Genomic DNA, 16,285 nt, shown 5'->3' on the forward strand with positions numbered 1-16,285 from the left:
GAAAGAGATGGTATACAAGTTGAGTTTCTGAAAGGGCCAATCAATTATTATTTTCCTAATATTGCAAATTCAGGTACACCAAGAAATTGCCAGTTGGTGGCAGATGATACTGTAAGGGTAATGATTTGTGTCAGTTGCTTCTGCTTGATTCTTACAAGCTTTATCTTGCAATTTTTTCGCATGATTATTCTCATGCAGTTTAGAAGGAAATTAATCAGGTTATTTAAATTTTTATAAAAACCACATGTTTCCTCTATTCTTTAATGTACCCTTTAAATGTATTTTAATCTCTTGTGCAATTTATTTGATAGTATTTCTGAAAAAATTAATACTAATCCCATATAAATTTATTATGTTGAATATTAAAGTTGTTGTTTCATTGATTGTACTTGTGTTGATTGGCCCAGAAAAGCCCCTAAGGGGAGTGGTCGACTTAAGTATGACTTTGTACAATGTTTGTGAGTTTGTAATGTCGTAATAAAAATTAAGCGTTAGAACAACAGATTGTAATTTGAGATCATGTTGTGCATCAGTAAGGTTAGTGAATTTGGTTGTATCTACTGCTTTGATGATTGTAAAATGACCGTTTTAGGGGAATCAGAAAGATGGTAGTATTTCTAGCATCAGCCCTTTTACTTCATCAGAGCAAGTTTGATTTGTGGTTTAAAAGGGTTAACACTAGAAACATCAACTTTCTAATCTCTCTGTGTGTCATCAACATTTAGCGTATACAATCAGTTTTCTGTGCCTCTCTCACCCACTTACACGGTTGGTTCTCTTAAAATGTTATCTTCTTGTTCTTCTGTAGTTTGGGTTATGGGTTTGCTGCTGTCACTATCATTAGTCTGACGTCACTGGTGGGTGTTGCCACTATACCATTCCTTGGAAAGAAATTGTACAAGAAGATATTAGCGTTTTTGGTGGCACTTGCTGTAGGAACACTTGCTGGGGATGCCTTGCTTCATTTATTGCCTCATGTAGGTACATTGTATGAGTGATGGTCTTTAAAACCTTTAATACTTTACTTCTCTATAAGTAGTTGAAGTTTAGAGGGTTCTTTCCCAAACACAACTAACACAACTATTGTAGCATTCATTCTATGATAATGTTGGAGAAATTTTTATCCTTACATTCTCAGGCGCGTAGCGTGGTCAAATTTTCAAGTACGCACAAGTACATGTGATCTAGAAACCTAAGTAAACTGAGCGAAAAATACTGTGTTCTTTATTTCTTGTCGAAATAGTTGTGTGAATACAAGCAAAGAACAAAGCTTCTCGTCCTAATTTTGTGCAAACTTGGCGCAGACAAAACATTGTTTTGGTTGTGCTAGCGTGACTGGAATTGTCAAGAATGTTCTCGGAACGTCGCTGGCCAAACAACACTGCATTGTTAGAGCAAGAAAAAGTACAATGCAAAACTAACTTAAAACATGGTATAGCTTGTGTTTTAGTTTTTAGAATTTAATCAAAGTGGTGCTTTCATCATGAAATCTTGGTTGCGTACAAGTAAAATTTAAAGAATAGAAACAATATTGCTAAAAAATTCAAAATTTTCTGCTCACTTCAAGTACACACGTGCGTATATGCGTATAGGACGCTACGCGCCTGATTCTATCAACCAATTTCTTGCCTGGTCTGTGACTTTCTTATTTCCAACAAAAGTTGAGATTCTGGGAACTACCCCACTTGTTGTTCCTTTTAAGGACATCTTGTGTGGAGCAATATACAACATACAAAATTGGTGCTGAAGACTGTATAAACATCCAATATCTCATTTATAATTATGCACAGTCTTGCTACAGAAGAAATTTAAAATCTTTTCAAGCAAAGCAAACAGAAACACAGTTTTCAAGAAAAAGCAAATGTAACCCCTGCTTTATCATCATCATCATCATAATAATAATAATAATAATAATAATAATAGAGCGGTTTTCAAATGAGTGTCGTATAACCAAAACCAAAGTTGTTACTTTGGCCAATCAAAAAGGACTGAGACGATCCAGTACACCAATCAAAACTTGAAGTAATTACACGTAGCCGACACAAAGCGCGGGAAAATGTGCACACGCGAGCTACAATTGGTTTTGGTTTCACTTCTGATTGGTTGAAAACGTGGCGCAAGAACTTTGACACTCAATTGAAAACCACTCTAATAATAATAATAATAATAATAATAATAATAATAAAGTACCAGGAACTAGCATTGAAATCAGAAGGATTCATTTAGTCTCAAAAGTCACAATAATAATTACCTATCATGATTCTTGCTCTTGGAAGCATATTGAAAGGTGCGAAGACCAGGTTTGGCAAGCTAGATGTACCTGACTTCCTTGGAAGTGTACAATTATCGGCCAGTCTTGGAACTGTTCACCTGTTGCGGAAAGTGTTGTGTCTATAAGCTACGGGGATTTGCTGAGACAATCAACATTACCCAGTAGAACACACGACAACTGGAGAGAAATGAATAACATAGTAATAATAATAGAGCGGTTTTCAATTGGGTGTCGAAAATAATTAGATAATTACTTTGGTTTATGATTACTTCACTCAGTGATTGGTTCAAAGTTCTCGCGCCACTTTTTCAACCAATCAGAAGTGAAACCAAAACCAATCGTGGCTCACGCGTACACATTTTCCCGCGCTTTGTGTCGGCTACGTGTAATTACTTCGAGTTTTGATTGGTTTGCCGGATTGTCTCCGTCCTTTTTGATTGGCCAAAGTAATTACTTTGGTTTTGGTTTACGACACTCAATTGAAACTCGCTCTAATAATAATAATAATAATAAGAATAATAATAATAGTAATAATAATAATTATTATTATTATTATTATTATTATTATTATTATAATTATAAGAGTTTTTTCCTGTTGTTTCATAGTCTATCAGTTGAAACCATAAAATTTGGAATAAAAAAAATAATGCCAATGTCAGTCAAGGATTTCTTACAAAACCGTGAAAGTTACGAGTAAACAAACAAGTAATGATAAAGATGTGTAGCACAATCACCGTACCCACTTGGGGGTGACTCAGAAACATTTCCTGATTTATTCAGTTTAACGTCTTCAATGAGGCTATATTTTTGCTGAATGCTAAGGTTATCCTTGTTGATTAGCACACAGGGTGTAAAAAGGGTAAGCGACTTTCCTTTCTTGAGAAAACAAAAGGAAAAGGATAGAAAAATAGGAAAATTTTGAGTGTAACGTGTAACACAATTTTCAAATTGAAAGTCTTCAAAACCATTTTTCATAAGAGAGAACAATTATGTGGATCAACGGACAATAACCAGTGATAACACACAGTAAATACTACATATGAGCCAAATTAAAACAGTTCAAGTTTATTAAAACACATTAAAAAGATTCAAAATTCCATAGTTTCCTTACTGTAACGCTGTGTTTTGGAATTCTGGTGCTCACTAGGTTATAGTTTGAAACAAGTCTTCAATTGATATCTGTGGCTTCAAAACCATCTGAACTAAATGCTCATACCTTGTGCTTTAACATACAGAAAAATTAGTTTGAGGGATCCACTACGAATGGAGAAATCACTCCTCAAAACAGTCGCTACGCTTTTTCTGTTCCGCAATTACGCAATAATATTTTTCGAGACCACTTCTTTCAATGTTGCTCCTGCTCCAACCAAGGCGTAAGTGGGTTCCAACCAAGCATTTTCTGAATGCTCACAAGTTCCACTAGCTATTTCCACAGTTTCGTCATCGTAGCTTTCAGGGTAGCGAGAATATTAGGCTTTGACTGAGTCGCTACGTTTTTTTTAACATGCCGGGCCATATTGAACCTAGTCTTGAGTGCCAGTGAACATCACAAATCTACTTCGCAAAGAAGCCATGATTTCCATGTGCTTCACAAGGCTTGGTAACCTTTCCTCTATGGATATTATTGGGAAGTCCACAATGTCTTTTCAGGGGCAATTTTCAGGAAATTGAGAGACATCTGCTCTGACCTCAAATTGTAATGTGCAGCAAAAAAGTGGAGCAGTAAGCCAGCGTTTAGGTTGTCAATAGAACTAAACGAGGGGATGCTATCCTCCATGTAGTGAAAGCTTTCTGTTTTTACTTTTTATTTGCCTCAAAATTGACTATCTGTATGAAAGACCACGCCTGCAAGGGGTCATGGGTAAATCAAAAATTCAGTTTTAACAGACCAAACATTAATATTTTCCGAACAATTAGAAAGATATGTAAGTCTGGGTGTGAAATAAGCCAAAATAAGTGATTTTCACCCCAATAAACACAATTTCACAATTTTTAGGTATGTTACAGAAATGGGTACCGTGATCATGCTACTCATCTAAAGTACATACACATACAGTATTTCAACAAAACATTTACATAACCTGTTAAAGTGAAATCATAGACCGTATTCATAAATGGCGGCTCAGTAATTATTCTTTTGTCTTTATGCTAATCATCCTAACTGGCCTAGTAAAGACGAGAAAAATTCTAAAGAATTTTTGTTCCAAAGTGAGGCTAGGTAGGATGATTCAGCACAAAGACAAAAGAATAATTTCTTGACCGCCATTTATGAATGCGGTGTATTACACAAGACAGATCAATCATCCAAAAAATCAATTGTGTGTGTTAAGTATGTTATTGCATTTATTTATTTTCTCTCTGATGCTGTCAGGTCAACCAGTCGACATACATTGTACCTTGTCGAGTTAGCAAAACAACTTTTAATCTAAATTTAGCTTGAACTGATTTACATGTAGATATGCCAGTAAATGCAAACATGATAGGCAGTCTTTTTACAAAGTATGGCAGGTCTAAAACACAGATCTTGGATCACAGATAAATAAACAACTAAATCAATAATCATGTTGTTTCAGGTCTAGGAAAAACTTTAGGCTTAGTTGTTGATCAGTAAAGCAAGGACTTTTTATTCCTGACCTGTGGAATGTGACCTGTGTTTTAGACTCACTTTAGAAAATATGTCCTTGGTCTTTGTGAGACCCATCCATAATAATATTATTTTTGGATTCATTGAAGACTCTTGTCTTGTAATTTTAATTTTCACCTTGGAATTATTTATGATCAGGCATTTGGTCTTCATGCACATGAAGAAGAGGGCTCAGAAGGTGATAGCCATGCTGATCATTCAGAAGAAAGTGCATTCGTGTGGAAGGCTTTAGTAGTGCTGGTTTCCATTTATGGATTTTTCCTGTTTGAAACGTTGATGCATTTGGGGCTGAAGAGCAAAGTTGGTGGTGAACATGGTCATAGTCATGTCAATGCTGAGGTTTGTTGAATGAAGAAAAAAAACTTTGAACGAATTATTATTTAATGCACAGTCGCCCCTCCCTTCAATTTTAGCAATATCATAGTTTTCATGGTTGAAAATGGCTTGAACTTAGGAATGACAGGTTATGGTAACACACCTGATCCAACCAAGGTGCCAAACAATGCCTTGGCCAACACATTGTTGGAAAGTCCACTGTTATTTCGTGGACAATTTTAAAGAGATGTATTGTGCATCCCACCAAGGGTCTTACCATATCTGTAACTGTTATCATGTTTTACTTGTTGGCTGATGCATCGGTCAGATTCTTGAAGAGGAGGCAGGCACAAAAATCGGACTGGATCAACTCAAATTGCTCACCTCAGATCGACATAAAAAAATCCTCGAGAAGTCACCGTAGCCTTGATCTTCAAGTTAACTTTGGTGAAATTGGGGAAAATGTTGAATAGTTTTGGTTTACAAAACTGTTTTTCGCTCAATCCAAGGTGAGCAATCCACATTGACTTGGTCTAGCTTTTGTACCTTCCGTCAAAGAGGGTCTAGTAGGTTCAATGATAGGGTTGGTTTTGAAAGAAACTTTGGTGCTGGTTTGGCAGGGAGTGAAACACCAAAAAATAAATTGGTTTTCTCCAACAAGTTGATAAATCTGCTCAAGACGCAGTCCAGGATTGACCCTAATTAGATGCACATGGATTTTAATAAGAGTTAGGAAGTGTCCCCTTTCTCTTTCCCCAATTTCAACATCATTCGTGTTTCGGAATACAGACAATGACACATCACAAAGTGTTCCCCAGATGCTTCCCCTCAGGTAAGAATAAACAGCTGCAATTGCCCTAACCCAAAAATAACGCCAACCTTTACCCTTAACCTTATTGTTGGAAATGCATGAACAGTAGCTAGGTAGTGAAAATAGGTAGCAAAGGCTTCTAAAGACTTAAAGGGACACTTCATGTTGTAGGTCAAAATTGGGCATGCATCTAATTAGGTGCATTTCGAGACAGAACTAAAGTGATTTGCCCTGACAAAAGGCAAATAGGCCCACAGCGTGTGCATAATCATGAAAATAAATATGTCTGTTGGAAGCGTGCTTGAATTTCAACAAATGAGCCCCAAAATCTGCAAGAATTTCTGGCACTGATGAATAACAAAGCAGCTTCTGTTTCCAAAACAATGGAATTACCTGGTGATAAATAATCTTGTCTAGGAGAGTGAATTTTTGACTTTGCAGAAACAATGGTCAACTTCAAGAGTTAGACGAATACGATCTTTGTGTTGAATTTGCACATTTTTTTGTTGAACTTAATAACACTTGAAAGAAAGAAAAACTAACTACCTAAGACAAAAACCTGGTGTCCTGCTATCATTTTGTCACAGATGTATCCTTTGTGTTGTGAGTTGTTAGTAACATGCAAGGTAACTTGATCACAGGTGGTCATTGAAATCAATGTTACTTTCGATTGTGCAATTTACTTGTGTAACCAAAAGTACAATAGAAAAATCAAACGTTGCAAAAATCTTCCAAAATGTCTTTAACTGATGGTAACTTTTTATATTTGTGGCACAAAAATTCTGTTGTCTCCTCATCGCCAATTTTGTTGCTGATGGGAATGCTTTTTGTGCTTGATCAACACTTCCTAAAAACTCCCTTCTGCTCTTCCTTGAAACTGTGTATCAATATTTATTTACTTTTGGATCAATTTTTTTTGCATAAAGTAGGCTATTAAACAAAATCTGTACCTTGCTTAGTTCGCATTTTTGAACGTTAAAATAGAACTTTCGGTCTTATGTTTCTGATGGCAAGTCATATTTTTTGAGGTCTCTGATCCAGACACACCCCGCTGAATAGGGTTTATAGAACTTCAGTGAAATTTCTTCGTGAAAAGCTGTCAGACGCTCTGATTACACGCTTAAATTTGCTCTGAAAAAGAAGTTACAGCGAAATTCATGTCAGCTTCAAAGCAATTGTTTCTTGATTCCCTTTTATTTTCTTTAATCTTTCTGGGTTTAGGATTTTACTAGTAACTGCATGTCTTTTCAGGGGGCTATTTACCTACGACATCTACCATGGCACTATAATGATTTTTACGATACCAAAACAATATGGTACACTATTAGAGCTACATATTACGCAAAGACAACTTGAATCTAAACGCAGCTCAGAGATGTATCCAGGTTTTCAAATTTGGGAGTCCATTGCAAAATTTTGGGGGTCCGGCTAATTTAATATTAAAGAATTAATATCCAATCTATTGCCTCTTAATTGCTGCTGCAGTACCCTTTCAGAATTCTAAATTGCACAGAAATGAAGTCTTATCCCTCCCTATGAATATGCACTTAAAATGATCAATTTCTTTGAAACTGTTATGCCCGTTGATTCATCGATCAAAATGTATGGGCTGTCAAAGCCCTCATGCAGTGGGAACTGTTGACTCCAGTTGATAAATGATCTAGATCTCCACAGCACAAAAAAAATCCGGAACTGAATCTCAATTTTCCATTAAAGAGCTTCATTTATTTTAACAACACTTGAGGTGTAATTTGCGAACAACAGAGTAAACAAATATAAGCGATCAATGCACATTTCATCGTCGGCCCGTGCAACTGTGACTTCGTCATGGCCAATGTTAATAATCAAGTGATTGAATACATTTGAATTTTCGTGTTCAATACGTAATTTTAACGCTAACTCCAAAAAGTTACATACTGTAATTTGCAAAACAGACAAGTTACGTGTAAAACAAGAACCGAGACAATGACATGTGTGCGCCCCGAAGTAATATCAACATCGTCACACAAAACATTCGCTCACGATAAGCGAACTAACGCTTGAAATTCGCTTGGAAAGCATGCAACAAACTGAACTCGACTGAAATGTTTTATTATCACTGGTGGCAGATCGAAAGTGTCGCCGATTGTCTCGCCTAAACAACAGCTCAGATCATGTCACGCAACACGTGGGAATTCAGAACTTAACTCCTCAAGCTGGACATAATGGTTGACAAAATGAAATCATTCGACTACAAAAATCAGAAACTAACGGCTTACCTAGAAATTTAAGGAACTCGATCATTTTTCCATTGTGAGAAATGAGAATGTTCAGTTTCCTTTTGAAGTACGCCATTCGCATGTTTTTCCTGGCGTTTGTAATTTGCATAAACATTGATTTTTTTCTGCGTCCAATTGGACCCTTTGTTCCATATTCTATGCGTCCAAAAGGAAAACGAGTGCATCCCAGGATGCAATGACGCACTCTGGATACATCTCTGCAGCTCAGTTGACAGTAATGGAATAAAGCACTGTGTCAAGTTACTGCACTACCACACGTACGCAATGCGTGCGTATTCTTAAGTCTAAGCACCCATTTTAAAACAGTTAGCTTTCAATTACTGTGTGACTCGCATGTTGACCCTCATGCCTCGCCATGTTGAGTCGCATACCCTTCCATGTTGGCTCGCATCGCTCGCAGCCATGACTCACGTGGCTCACACATTGTCCTCACTCTACATTAAAAGTAAGAGTCAAGTATGAAGGTAGACCACAGCAGCATTGTTATCTCTTTGTTTAGCTTCCTGGGCCTTCAAGTCGGCACATGAGTTTCAAAAAGGAAAGGAGGTGTTCGAAATTTGAACATCATGAAGGAGTTCCTCCATTTGACAAGACGGAGGACAAGGAGAAAGGGGCAATGGATAATGGCGACATTGTTTTGGCAAATGAGGTGTGTAGAAAAATATTTCTTGATTATGAAGCCTTGCTGTTCTGGGGTATCGATGACAAAGTGAAAATTGTTTTAAAACTAAAAATTTGACCTTGGCAAGATTTTTACATGGATTGTAGACTAAAGATTTTTATTTAATAATGTGTTTTGAGGCCTGTCATTTTCCTTTTCGTGTAAAGAAGAGCGTTTTATTCATGGTGAATTAATAATTTGTCTTCAAGAGTGCTTAATGTACGTATTTTACGAATAATCTTTAACTTATTTGAAGTTCAAGAGGGAACATCTTAAAATATATATATATATTTAAAAGCTAGTTACAAAGAATACTGACATTAATTACTATTACTTTGCTAAGATTCACATTTCAAGCTGGTAGACATCCAGAGAGGAAAACTTGCTTGCTGGATTTGTACACTGTAACTGTAGCAATAATTAAATATTGATTTGAATTTTTTAAAAGCTTCATTTATAATTCTCCAAACCACAATAGCATCAAACTATGTCTGATTTAAAACTTTGTTTTAAATTATGTTGTGTTGTTGCATGAGATCTAAAAGATTTTAACATTGCCTCAATTTTGTTTACAAACATTGCATTGAAAGCCCATGATCGGTGATTTAAAAAAACAATTACTGGTTCATACAATATTATATATATTGTACCATTACATTAATTGAGTTTGATGTCAACCTTCTTTTAAATATAACTAGATGGAATATATCTTGATGACACATTTTTAACTTCAGTTTGTTCTTTTCACACTTAAGGAGGGAAATAATTGTAACGTCAGCCCTTCATGTTCATTTCATTCACATTGCGTTTATGAGCATGTTTGTGGTACGTCAGACACTGAGGAAAGTGAATTTGAGGTAAAGTTTCTCTGACATACCAAAATTAGTTGTTAAAAAAATTAATAATACCATAATTAAGTCAAATAAAGCAGTCCAAGAAAATTAAATTTAACGGTAAAGTACACTGTAATACGATCCTATCTTAGTTATTTTGGGCATAAAAATATTGTTAATGATTTTAATGTTAATTTAAGTTGTGGTGTTGATCGCAAAGGTTTATTTAATTAATTAACTAACAATAAAATTAACTTATAAATAATATAATACTAATGTTAAAGATGATTGTGCTCTTCAACAATACCTAGATTGATTAAACTTCATAACAGGAAATTAATGTTTATGTGTCAGATTATGGAAAGAGTCATTGTTATTGGTGATTTTTATTGCAGTTCTTATCAAATATCTAAGTCATTATTTTTGCGAACAGGTACATGTATCACAAATGATATTAAACATTGGGAAAACTGAGTGGTCATAGCACTTTGCTGGACAATAAGTTTAAGCAATTATTGTCTCTTAAAGACACTTGAAAAATTCAGGTGACTCCAACAGGATTTGAACCAATGACCATAACCTCCCCATGAGCCCATGAACCATGACCTCTGCGATACCTGTGCAGTGCTCCACCAACTGAGCTATGAAGCCATTGCTCATTGTTCTGGGCCCAGTTGTTCAAAAGCCGATTAACTTAATCCAGAATTAGTGTAAACTTTTGTTTCATGTTTTCAGCTTATTGGTCAAAGGTTCTTTTGCTTATTTTCGTTTTTCAAGATTGACTTCCTCTAATGTAAAGTTTTACTGAATATCAGCATTGAACAGCATTCGGGAGTATAGAAATAAAATCCTTGGTTAATTTTTAATCTGGGATTAGTGTTAATAGGCTTTTGAACAACCTGGCCCTGACCAACAGAAGGATGTTTTGATGCCCAAGGTACAAGAGCCAATCACGATGCTGATGATGTTGTGATTAAATTTCCTGCCAATGCATTGCGTGAGATTTCTTTTTACCTCGGTAATCTTTGTAACATGTGACTCCTGGTGAACATGGTGCACTAAGACCCATATGTGAGGCCCCCACGGGATAATTTACCATGGTGTGTAACCGCACCTACTTGTACTAAGTGTTTTAACATACATGTATGACCTGGCAAAGTTTTTGTTTTCTCAACAAAGTTTGTTGTTTTTTGCCTGGCAATGGAGTTTTTATTGTGTCACTTTAAGAGTACCTGTGGTTTAAATTGTTGTTCCAAAAGCTCATTAATTCAAAGTTAATCAGAATAATAAAACTCACTTTCTTTATTCACTGCTGTTACTTATTTTATGCTGACAACATAAAGACAAGTTCAACTAAAATATACTCAAGCACAGGCAGCCCAAGCTCACGACATGAACACATATATGACTTTCTGGCGGAGTTGTGTTACAAAGATGCTATTTATAAAGGTTTACATGGAAACTCAACGGTTTTGTTTCAAACGGTATAAAATATAATATTCTGTTTATATCATTGATTTGCCGTGCTGCTTCAATGCATTCTTTGTTGTTTGCCATCATCTTAGACCATTTTGAAGCTTTTTTGGCAAGCAAGCGCTAATTTGGTGTTCCACTGCTAAGAGAAAGACAAGGCTGAACAGTCTTTTCCGGAGTAGCTGTCGCTCAAAGCAAAAAATTCGCTGGAAAATTAACAAAGCAGTGATCTTGCAGTTCCATGTCAATTCACTCGCTATGCAATTCAAATATCGTTCACCATGAAGCTTCGTTTCTGAGCTCTCTTGGCTGTGGAAATATCGAAATAGGGTCAGCCAAACTGCTGTGGACCCACAGCAACAAAAATTAGCGTGACTAGGGGTAACCAGATTTCTTCTAAGGACAAGCAAATCTATTGTTAAAAGGGCCTTTGAATGGAATTATGAAGCAAGTGAATCAACAGGGAACTGCAAGATCTCTGCCTTGATTTTATGGAGAATTTGAGGCCGGGGCGTTTTCCAGCGGGATTTCTTTTATTTTGAGCAACAGCCACTCCAGAAAAGACTGTTCAGCCTTGTCTTTCTCTTAGCAGTGGAACACCAAATTAGTGCTAGCTTGCCAAATAAGCTTCAAAATGGTCTGAGATGCGGGCAAACAACAAAGAATAAATCGCAGCAACAAGGTAAGTCAGTTATATTAACAGAACATTATATTTTATGCTGTTTGAAACAAAACCGTTGAGTTTCCACATGAACCTTTGTAAATAGCATCTTCATTACACAACCCTGCTAGAAAGTCACGTACATGTTCATGTCATGAGCTTGGGCTGTCTGTGACTCAAGGGGGCGAGAAGGCTTTTTTCTCAATGTCACCTTGCAATGGTGTTTGTCAAAGGATTGTACCAGGTACCTGTATGTGTACAGGTCATATGAGAATAGAAATATATAATAATTATAAATCACAATTATTGTGATTTTGTTAGGATGAGTGTCAGTTAACCCTTTCAATCCCAAGGAGCCCCCCCAGTGACAAGTAAAGTTTTCTGGCAATAGATGGAGTAGAATCTGTAAGTGTCACTCTTAGGAGTGCTGGGGCGAAGTGAAAACATTAAATTTTTAGATGCCCCCAAAAATTTTGGGTTTGAACTCAAAGAGACCTTTCTAGTCTAGCCTTATTTAGGCTTCTTTGCCAACAGCTCAAGTTGATGGTTACCTGTAATTTTCTACTTGTCTGCAAGTGGAACCAATTAACGTTTTCCAGTGAATTCTGTCATTTGTGAAATCAAATCATGACTGAGAGACTAATAAATTGATATTTTCCCTATTTTAAGCAAGCGACTAAGGGTGACTTGGAGGATTATTCTAGTGGCGTCCCACAGAGTGCATCAGGCGACCGCAAGAAGAGTTTTACATCAAGCCTGTCAAGACGTTCAGTGTTCAGTACTGATGGCGAAAAGAAAACATTGAAAAACATATCCGCAGTGGCATGGATGATAATAATTGGAGATACTCTTCATAACTTGAGTGATGGGCTTGCTATTGGTGCTGCATTCTCTGAAGGGGGCAACTCTGGTGTTTCTGGAGGAATCAGTACTTCGATTGCAGTGTTTTGTCACGAGCTGCCTCATGAACTTGGTATTTAATTTATTGTTACTTTATTTCAAAGTATCTCAGAAGGCAAACATTGTATCATGGTACATGCAATCTAAAATTGTGTGCGAGATTCTAATACCAGAATGACTGATAATTATTTTTTGCAAAATTGAACTTTATCTTCACTAATAGTATTGAACTTAGGGCAATGGCTTGAAACCCTTCCCTCAACGTTTTTTCAGGTATTTAGTGTGTAATTATATACTTTTTTACTTTACTATTAGTCTTAGAATTTCAAATGTTGTTTTTGTGTTGCCTTCAATTCAATTCCTGTTTGACCACTGATCGTTGAAAAAATATGCAGATTACAGACTGCGGGAAAAGCCCAAGCTCTTTACTAATGCTGGCGTCGTCTGCATGAGCTCTTGACCGAGCATCAATTTCTTCTCACAGTATGGTCCCCTCTTCTTTGATGACTTCAGGGGTGGCGTGGCAGGCCAATTGTTGCATAGAATTTACAAGGGCAATGAGGACATGGGAGAGTGGGTAGGGAGTGAAGGGCTCCTAGGAGACCTTTTCCATTCTGCTTAACGCAAGGCCTAAAATAATGTTTTGGCTTAAGGACATTTGCGCGAAAATTTTTCAACATTGATTTTTTTCTGAAACTTTTACCACTGTAAGATTTTACCACTGTAATTTATGTCAGAAATGTAAAAAAAATGAGGGTCACCGACTTCGTTTTGGAGAGAACATGCCCGGAAAAACACCCAAAATGTGACAAAATCGGGCTTCGTTAGCGAATAAGGCCAGTGTCTGTAAACCCAAATATATTGCAATTAAATCTTTGAAGTGAAATCTTCTCTGCCAAATATTGTTTAAGTGGACTTATTAAGTGAATTTAGTCAACTGGTGAGGTTCCTTAAAGATCAAGTTCGCATTTAGCGACCACAGTTTCACGCGCCTTGCCGCCGCAAGATGGCAGGATTTGATGTCCCGTGAGCAGAAATCTTGAAATTTTTTTAACTTCCCACATTGATTTTTTGTTCATTTTTGGACAACGTGGAGATAATTGTAAATAAAATCCGTTTCTGGAAAGAATAATTGGGGTCACTGAACGTCCAAGACTGTTAAATCCAGGCAAAGCTATAGCAATGGCCTTTTGGCCTTTTGTCCTACCACGCGCGCGCTCGTGTATGACGTGGCGTGTGCATTTGCGTGGGCAGTAAGGATGCACAGAAACAATTGGTGCGAACGTCCTTAAGGTTAGCGTTAATGAAGGGGTTTTGGTTGATCACCAGCAGGCATTGCCCTGAGTAGTCTGTGGTTCAATTTCTTGGCTTCTTGTTTGAATACAGCCAACTGGCCTGCCTCCCACAATCATAATAATAATAATAATGAACTCTATTTAATTGTCTTCGTTATTTAGCACATCAACACAATCATAATAATAATAATAATGAACTCGATTTAACTGTCATCAGTATTTAGCACATGGGTACTAATTAAGGACACTGTACCAAGATCAAATCAAATGAACTCAAAATCAAACTGTTGGTTGGTTTTTGAGGAGAGGGGAAAACCAGAGTACCCACTTCAGAGAAAAACCTCTCAGAGCAGAGAAGAGAACCAACAAACTCAATCCACATGTGACACCGAGTCTGGGAATCGAACCCGGGCCACATTGGTGGGAGGCGAGTGCCCTCACCACTGCACCACCTCTGCTCCCATGTGGCATTCTTAACTGAACTGGGCCCAGTTGTTCGAAAGCTGATTAGCTTAATCCAGGATTAGCGTAAACTTTTGTTTCATGTTTTCAACGCTCTGGTGAAAGTTTCCTTTGCTTATTTTTGCGTTTCAAGATTGACTTCTTCTAATGTAAAGTTTTACCGAACATCAGCCTTGAACAGCATGTGGGAGTAGAGAATAAAACTCCTTTGTTAATTTTTAACCCGAGATTAACGTTAACCGGCTTTTGAACAACCGGCCCCTGATGTTTATTTCTATCCAAATTGTTGTTGGCCCTTCAAAAGCCTCTTTTGGGGTAGCTGTCAATTTAGTTATTTTTTGGGTCATTTACATGTAAATTAGTTCACTACCAAATTAAAACTGCATTGTGCTATTTTGCCAACAGGTGATTTTGCGGTACTATTAACAGCTGGTATGTCAGTCAAGATGGCTTTGTTGGCTAACTTTCTTTCTGCGTTGTCCTGTTACATTGGTTTAGCCATTGGTATTTACATTGGTCAAGAGGGTGAAGTGCGTTTCTGGATACTTGCTATCGCTGGCGGCATGTTCCTCTATGTGGCATTGGTTCATATGGTAACCTTTCCACTTTCTCCAATGCTTTCTAAATGTACTGAAAATAGTACAACTCCTCACTGGCTGTGTTTACCGGTACTTAGTGGGAAACCTAAGTGGTCAGAAGTGGCAATAATAAATTATTTTGGACGCAAGTAAGGTCAAGGATGAGATGGTTTGGGGATGCTTTGTGATGCTCATTAAGGTTGGCATGCATCTCCTGTAATTAAGCCCATATTTGGAAGTCATGTTTTCATGATGCCAGTTACACTGCATAGCTGGCGGTATTGACTGAAGTGGAAAATACAATAATACTCTTTGTTTGCCCCCCCCCCCCCCCCCCAAGTGTTGGATAAGCATTGTTTTTGTTTTCTCTTGGGACCATTGTACATGTAAGTCCCAAGAGAAACAGGAAACAATGCTTATGCAAAATTTGGGAGGGAAAAACAGAGAGTGTTGTGGTATTTTACGAATTAGTCAATTGTTGGCGCAAGAGGCCAATTAACAAGTGGCAAAGCATGCTCCGAGAATGGGGAGGGGTGCTGTTAATTTGCCTCTTGCGCCAATAGTACCGCCAGCTACTCTGGCTAGGTGCCAGTCAAATTTATTTACAATTCTGGTAGCATAATTATTATGCAGAATCTAGCCAGATCATGGTTATAGAATAATTTTGTTACCAAGTGCAGTAACACTGCTATATATAAAATGTGATGGAGGACTCGTTTGGGCAATCCAAAAATTTTCTTTCTTTTGATGGGTTCAATATACATGTAGTCCTTGAACTATGCTGTGCATCAGGACCACCCCATCCCTTACATGTAATTTTTGCATTCCTCTCACTTGGTCGTACAACTCTATCATTGAAGAGATGGTAATAGTGACTTGGAATACTTGTTCAAAATCTGAGTGCTCCTTTGCAGGAATCAAACCTTTCTATTAACAACGTTCTTGCTATTGAAATGAATAATTGTTTGAGATTTCCATCAGTGATATCACAGTCAGTCATTTCAATAATGAGAACTGTATCACTAATTTTATAATATATTTTTTTTGGTTTCTCTGCAGCTTCCTGATCTAATGCACAGCGAAGCATTGCAGACAGAACCA

At 37.1% G+C, this 16,285-nt stretch overlaps 1 protein-coding gene and 1 pseudogene across 1 annotated transcript in view; both read left to right on the forward strand.

Annotated features, from left to right (window-relative positions):
* The window catches only part of LOC138044670 (metal cation symporter ZIP14-like), a 63,550-nt pseudogene that overhangs the window by 9,558 nt on the left and 37,707 nt on the right, over window positions 1-16,285 (forward strand).
* LOC138049549 (zinc transporter ZIP6-like) overlaps window positions 580-16,285 on the forward strand; it is a 16,906-nt gene continuing 1,200 nt past the window's right edge. Inside the window, exons 1-7 of the mRNA XM_068895872.1 lie at window positions 580-608; window positions 809-977; window positions 5,055-5,255; window positions 8,821-8,970; window positions 12,619-12,922; window positions 15,012-15,199; window positions 16,244-16,285. The exon at window positions 16,244-16,285 is cut by the window's right edge and continues 1,200 nt beyond it. Of these exons, the coding sequence (XP_068751973.1) occupies window positions 580-608; window positions 809-977; window positions 5,055-5,255; window positions 8,821-8,970; window positions 12,619-12,922; window positions 15,012-15,199; window positions 16,244-16,285 (1,083 nt within the window). The remainder of the gene's footprint in view (window positions 609-808; window positions 978-5,054; window positions 5,256-8,820; window positions 8,971-12,618; window positions 12,923-15,011; window positions 15,200-16,243) is intronic.

This window comes from Montipora capricornis, chromosome 1 (genome assembly GCF_036669925.1).
Source record: "Montipora capricornis isolate CH-2021 chromosome 1, ASM3666992v2, whole genome shotgun sequence".
NCBI lineage: Eukaryota > Metazoa > Cnidaria > Anthozoa > Scleractinia > Acroporidae > Montipora > Montipora capricornis.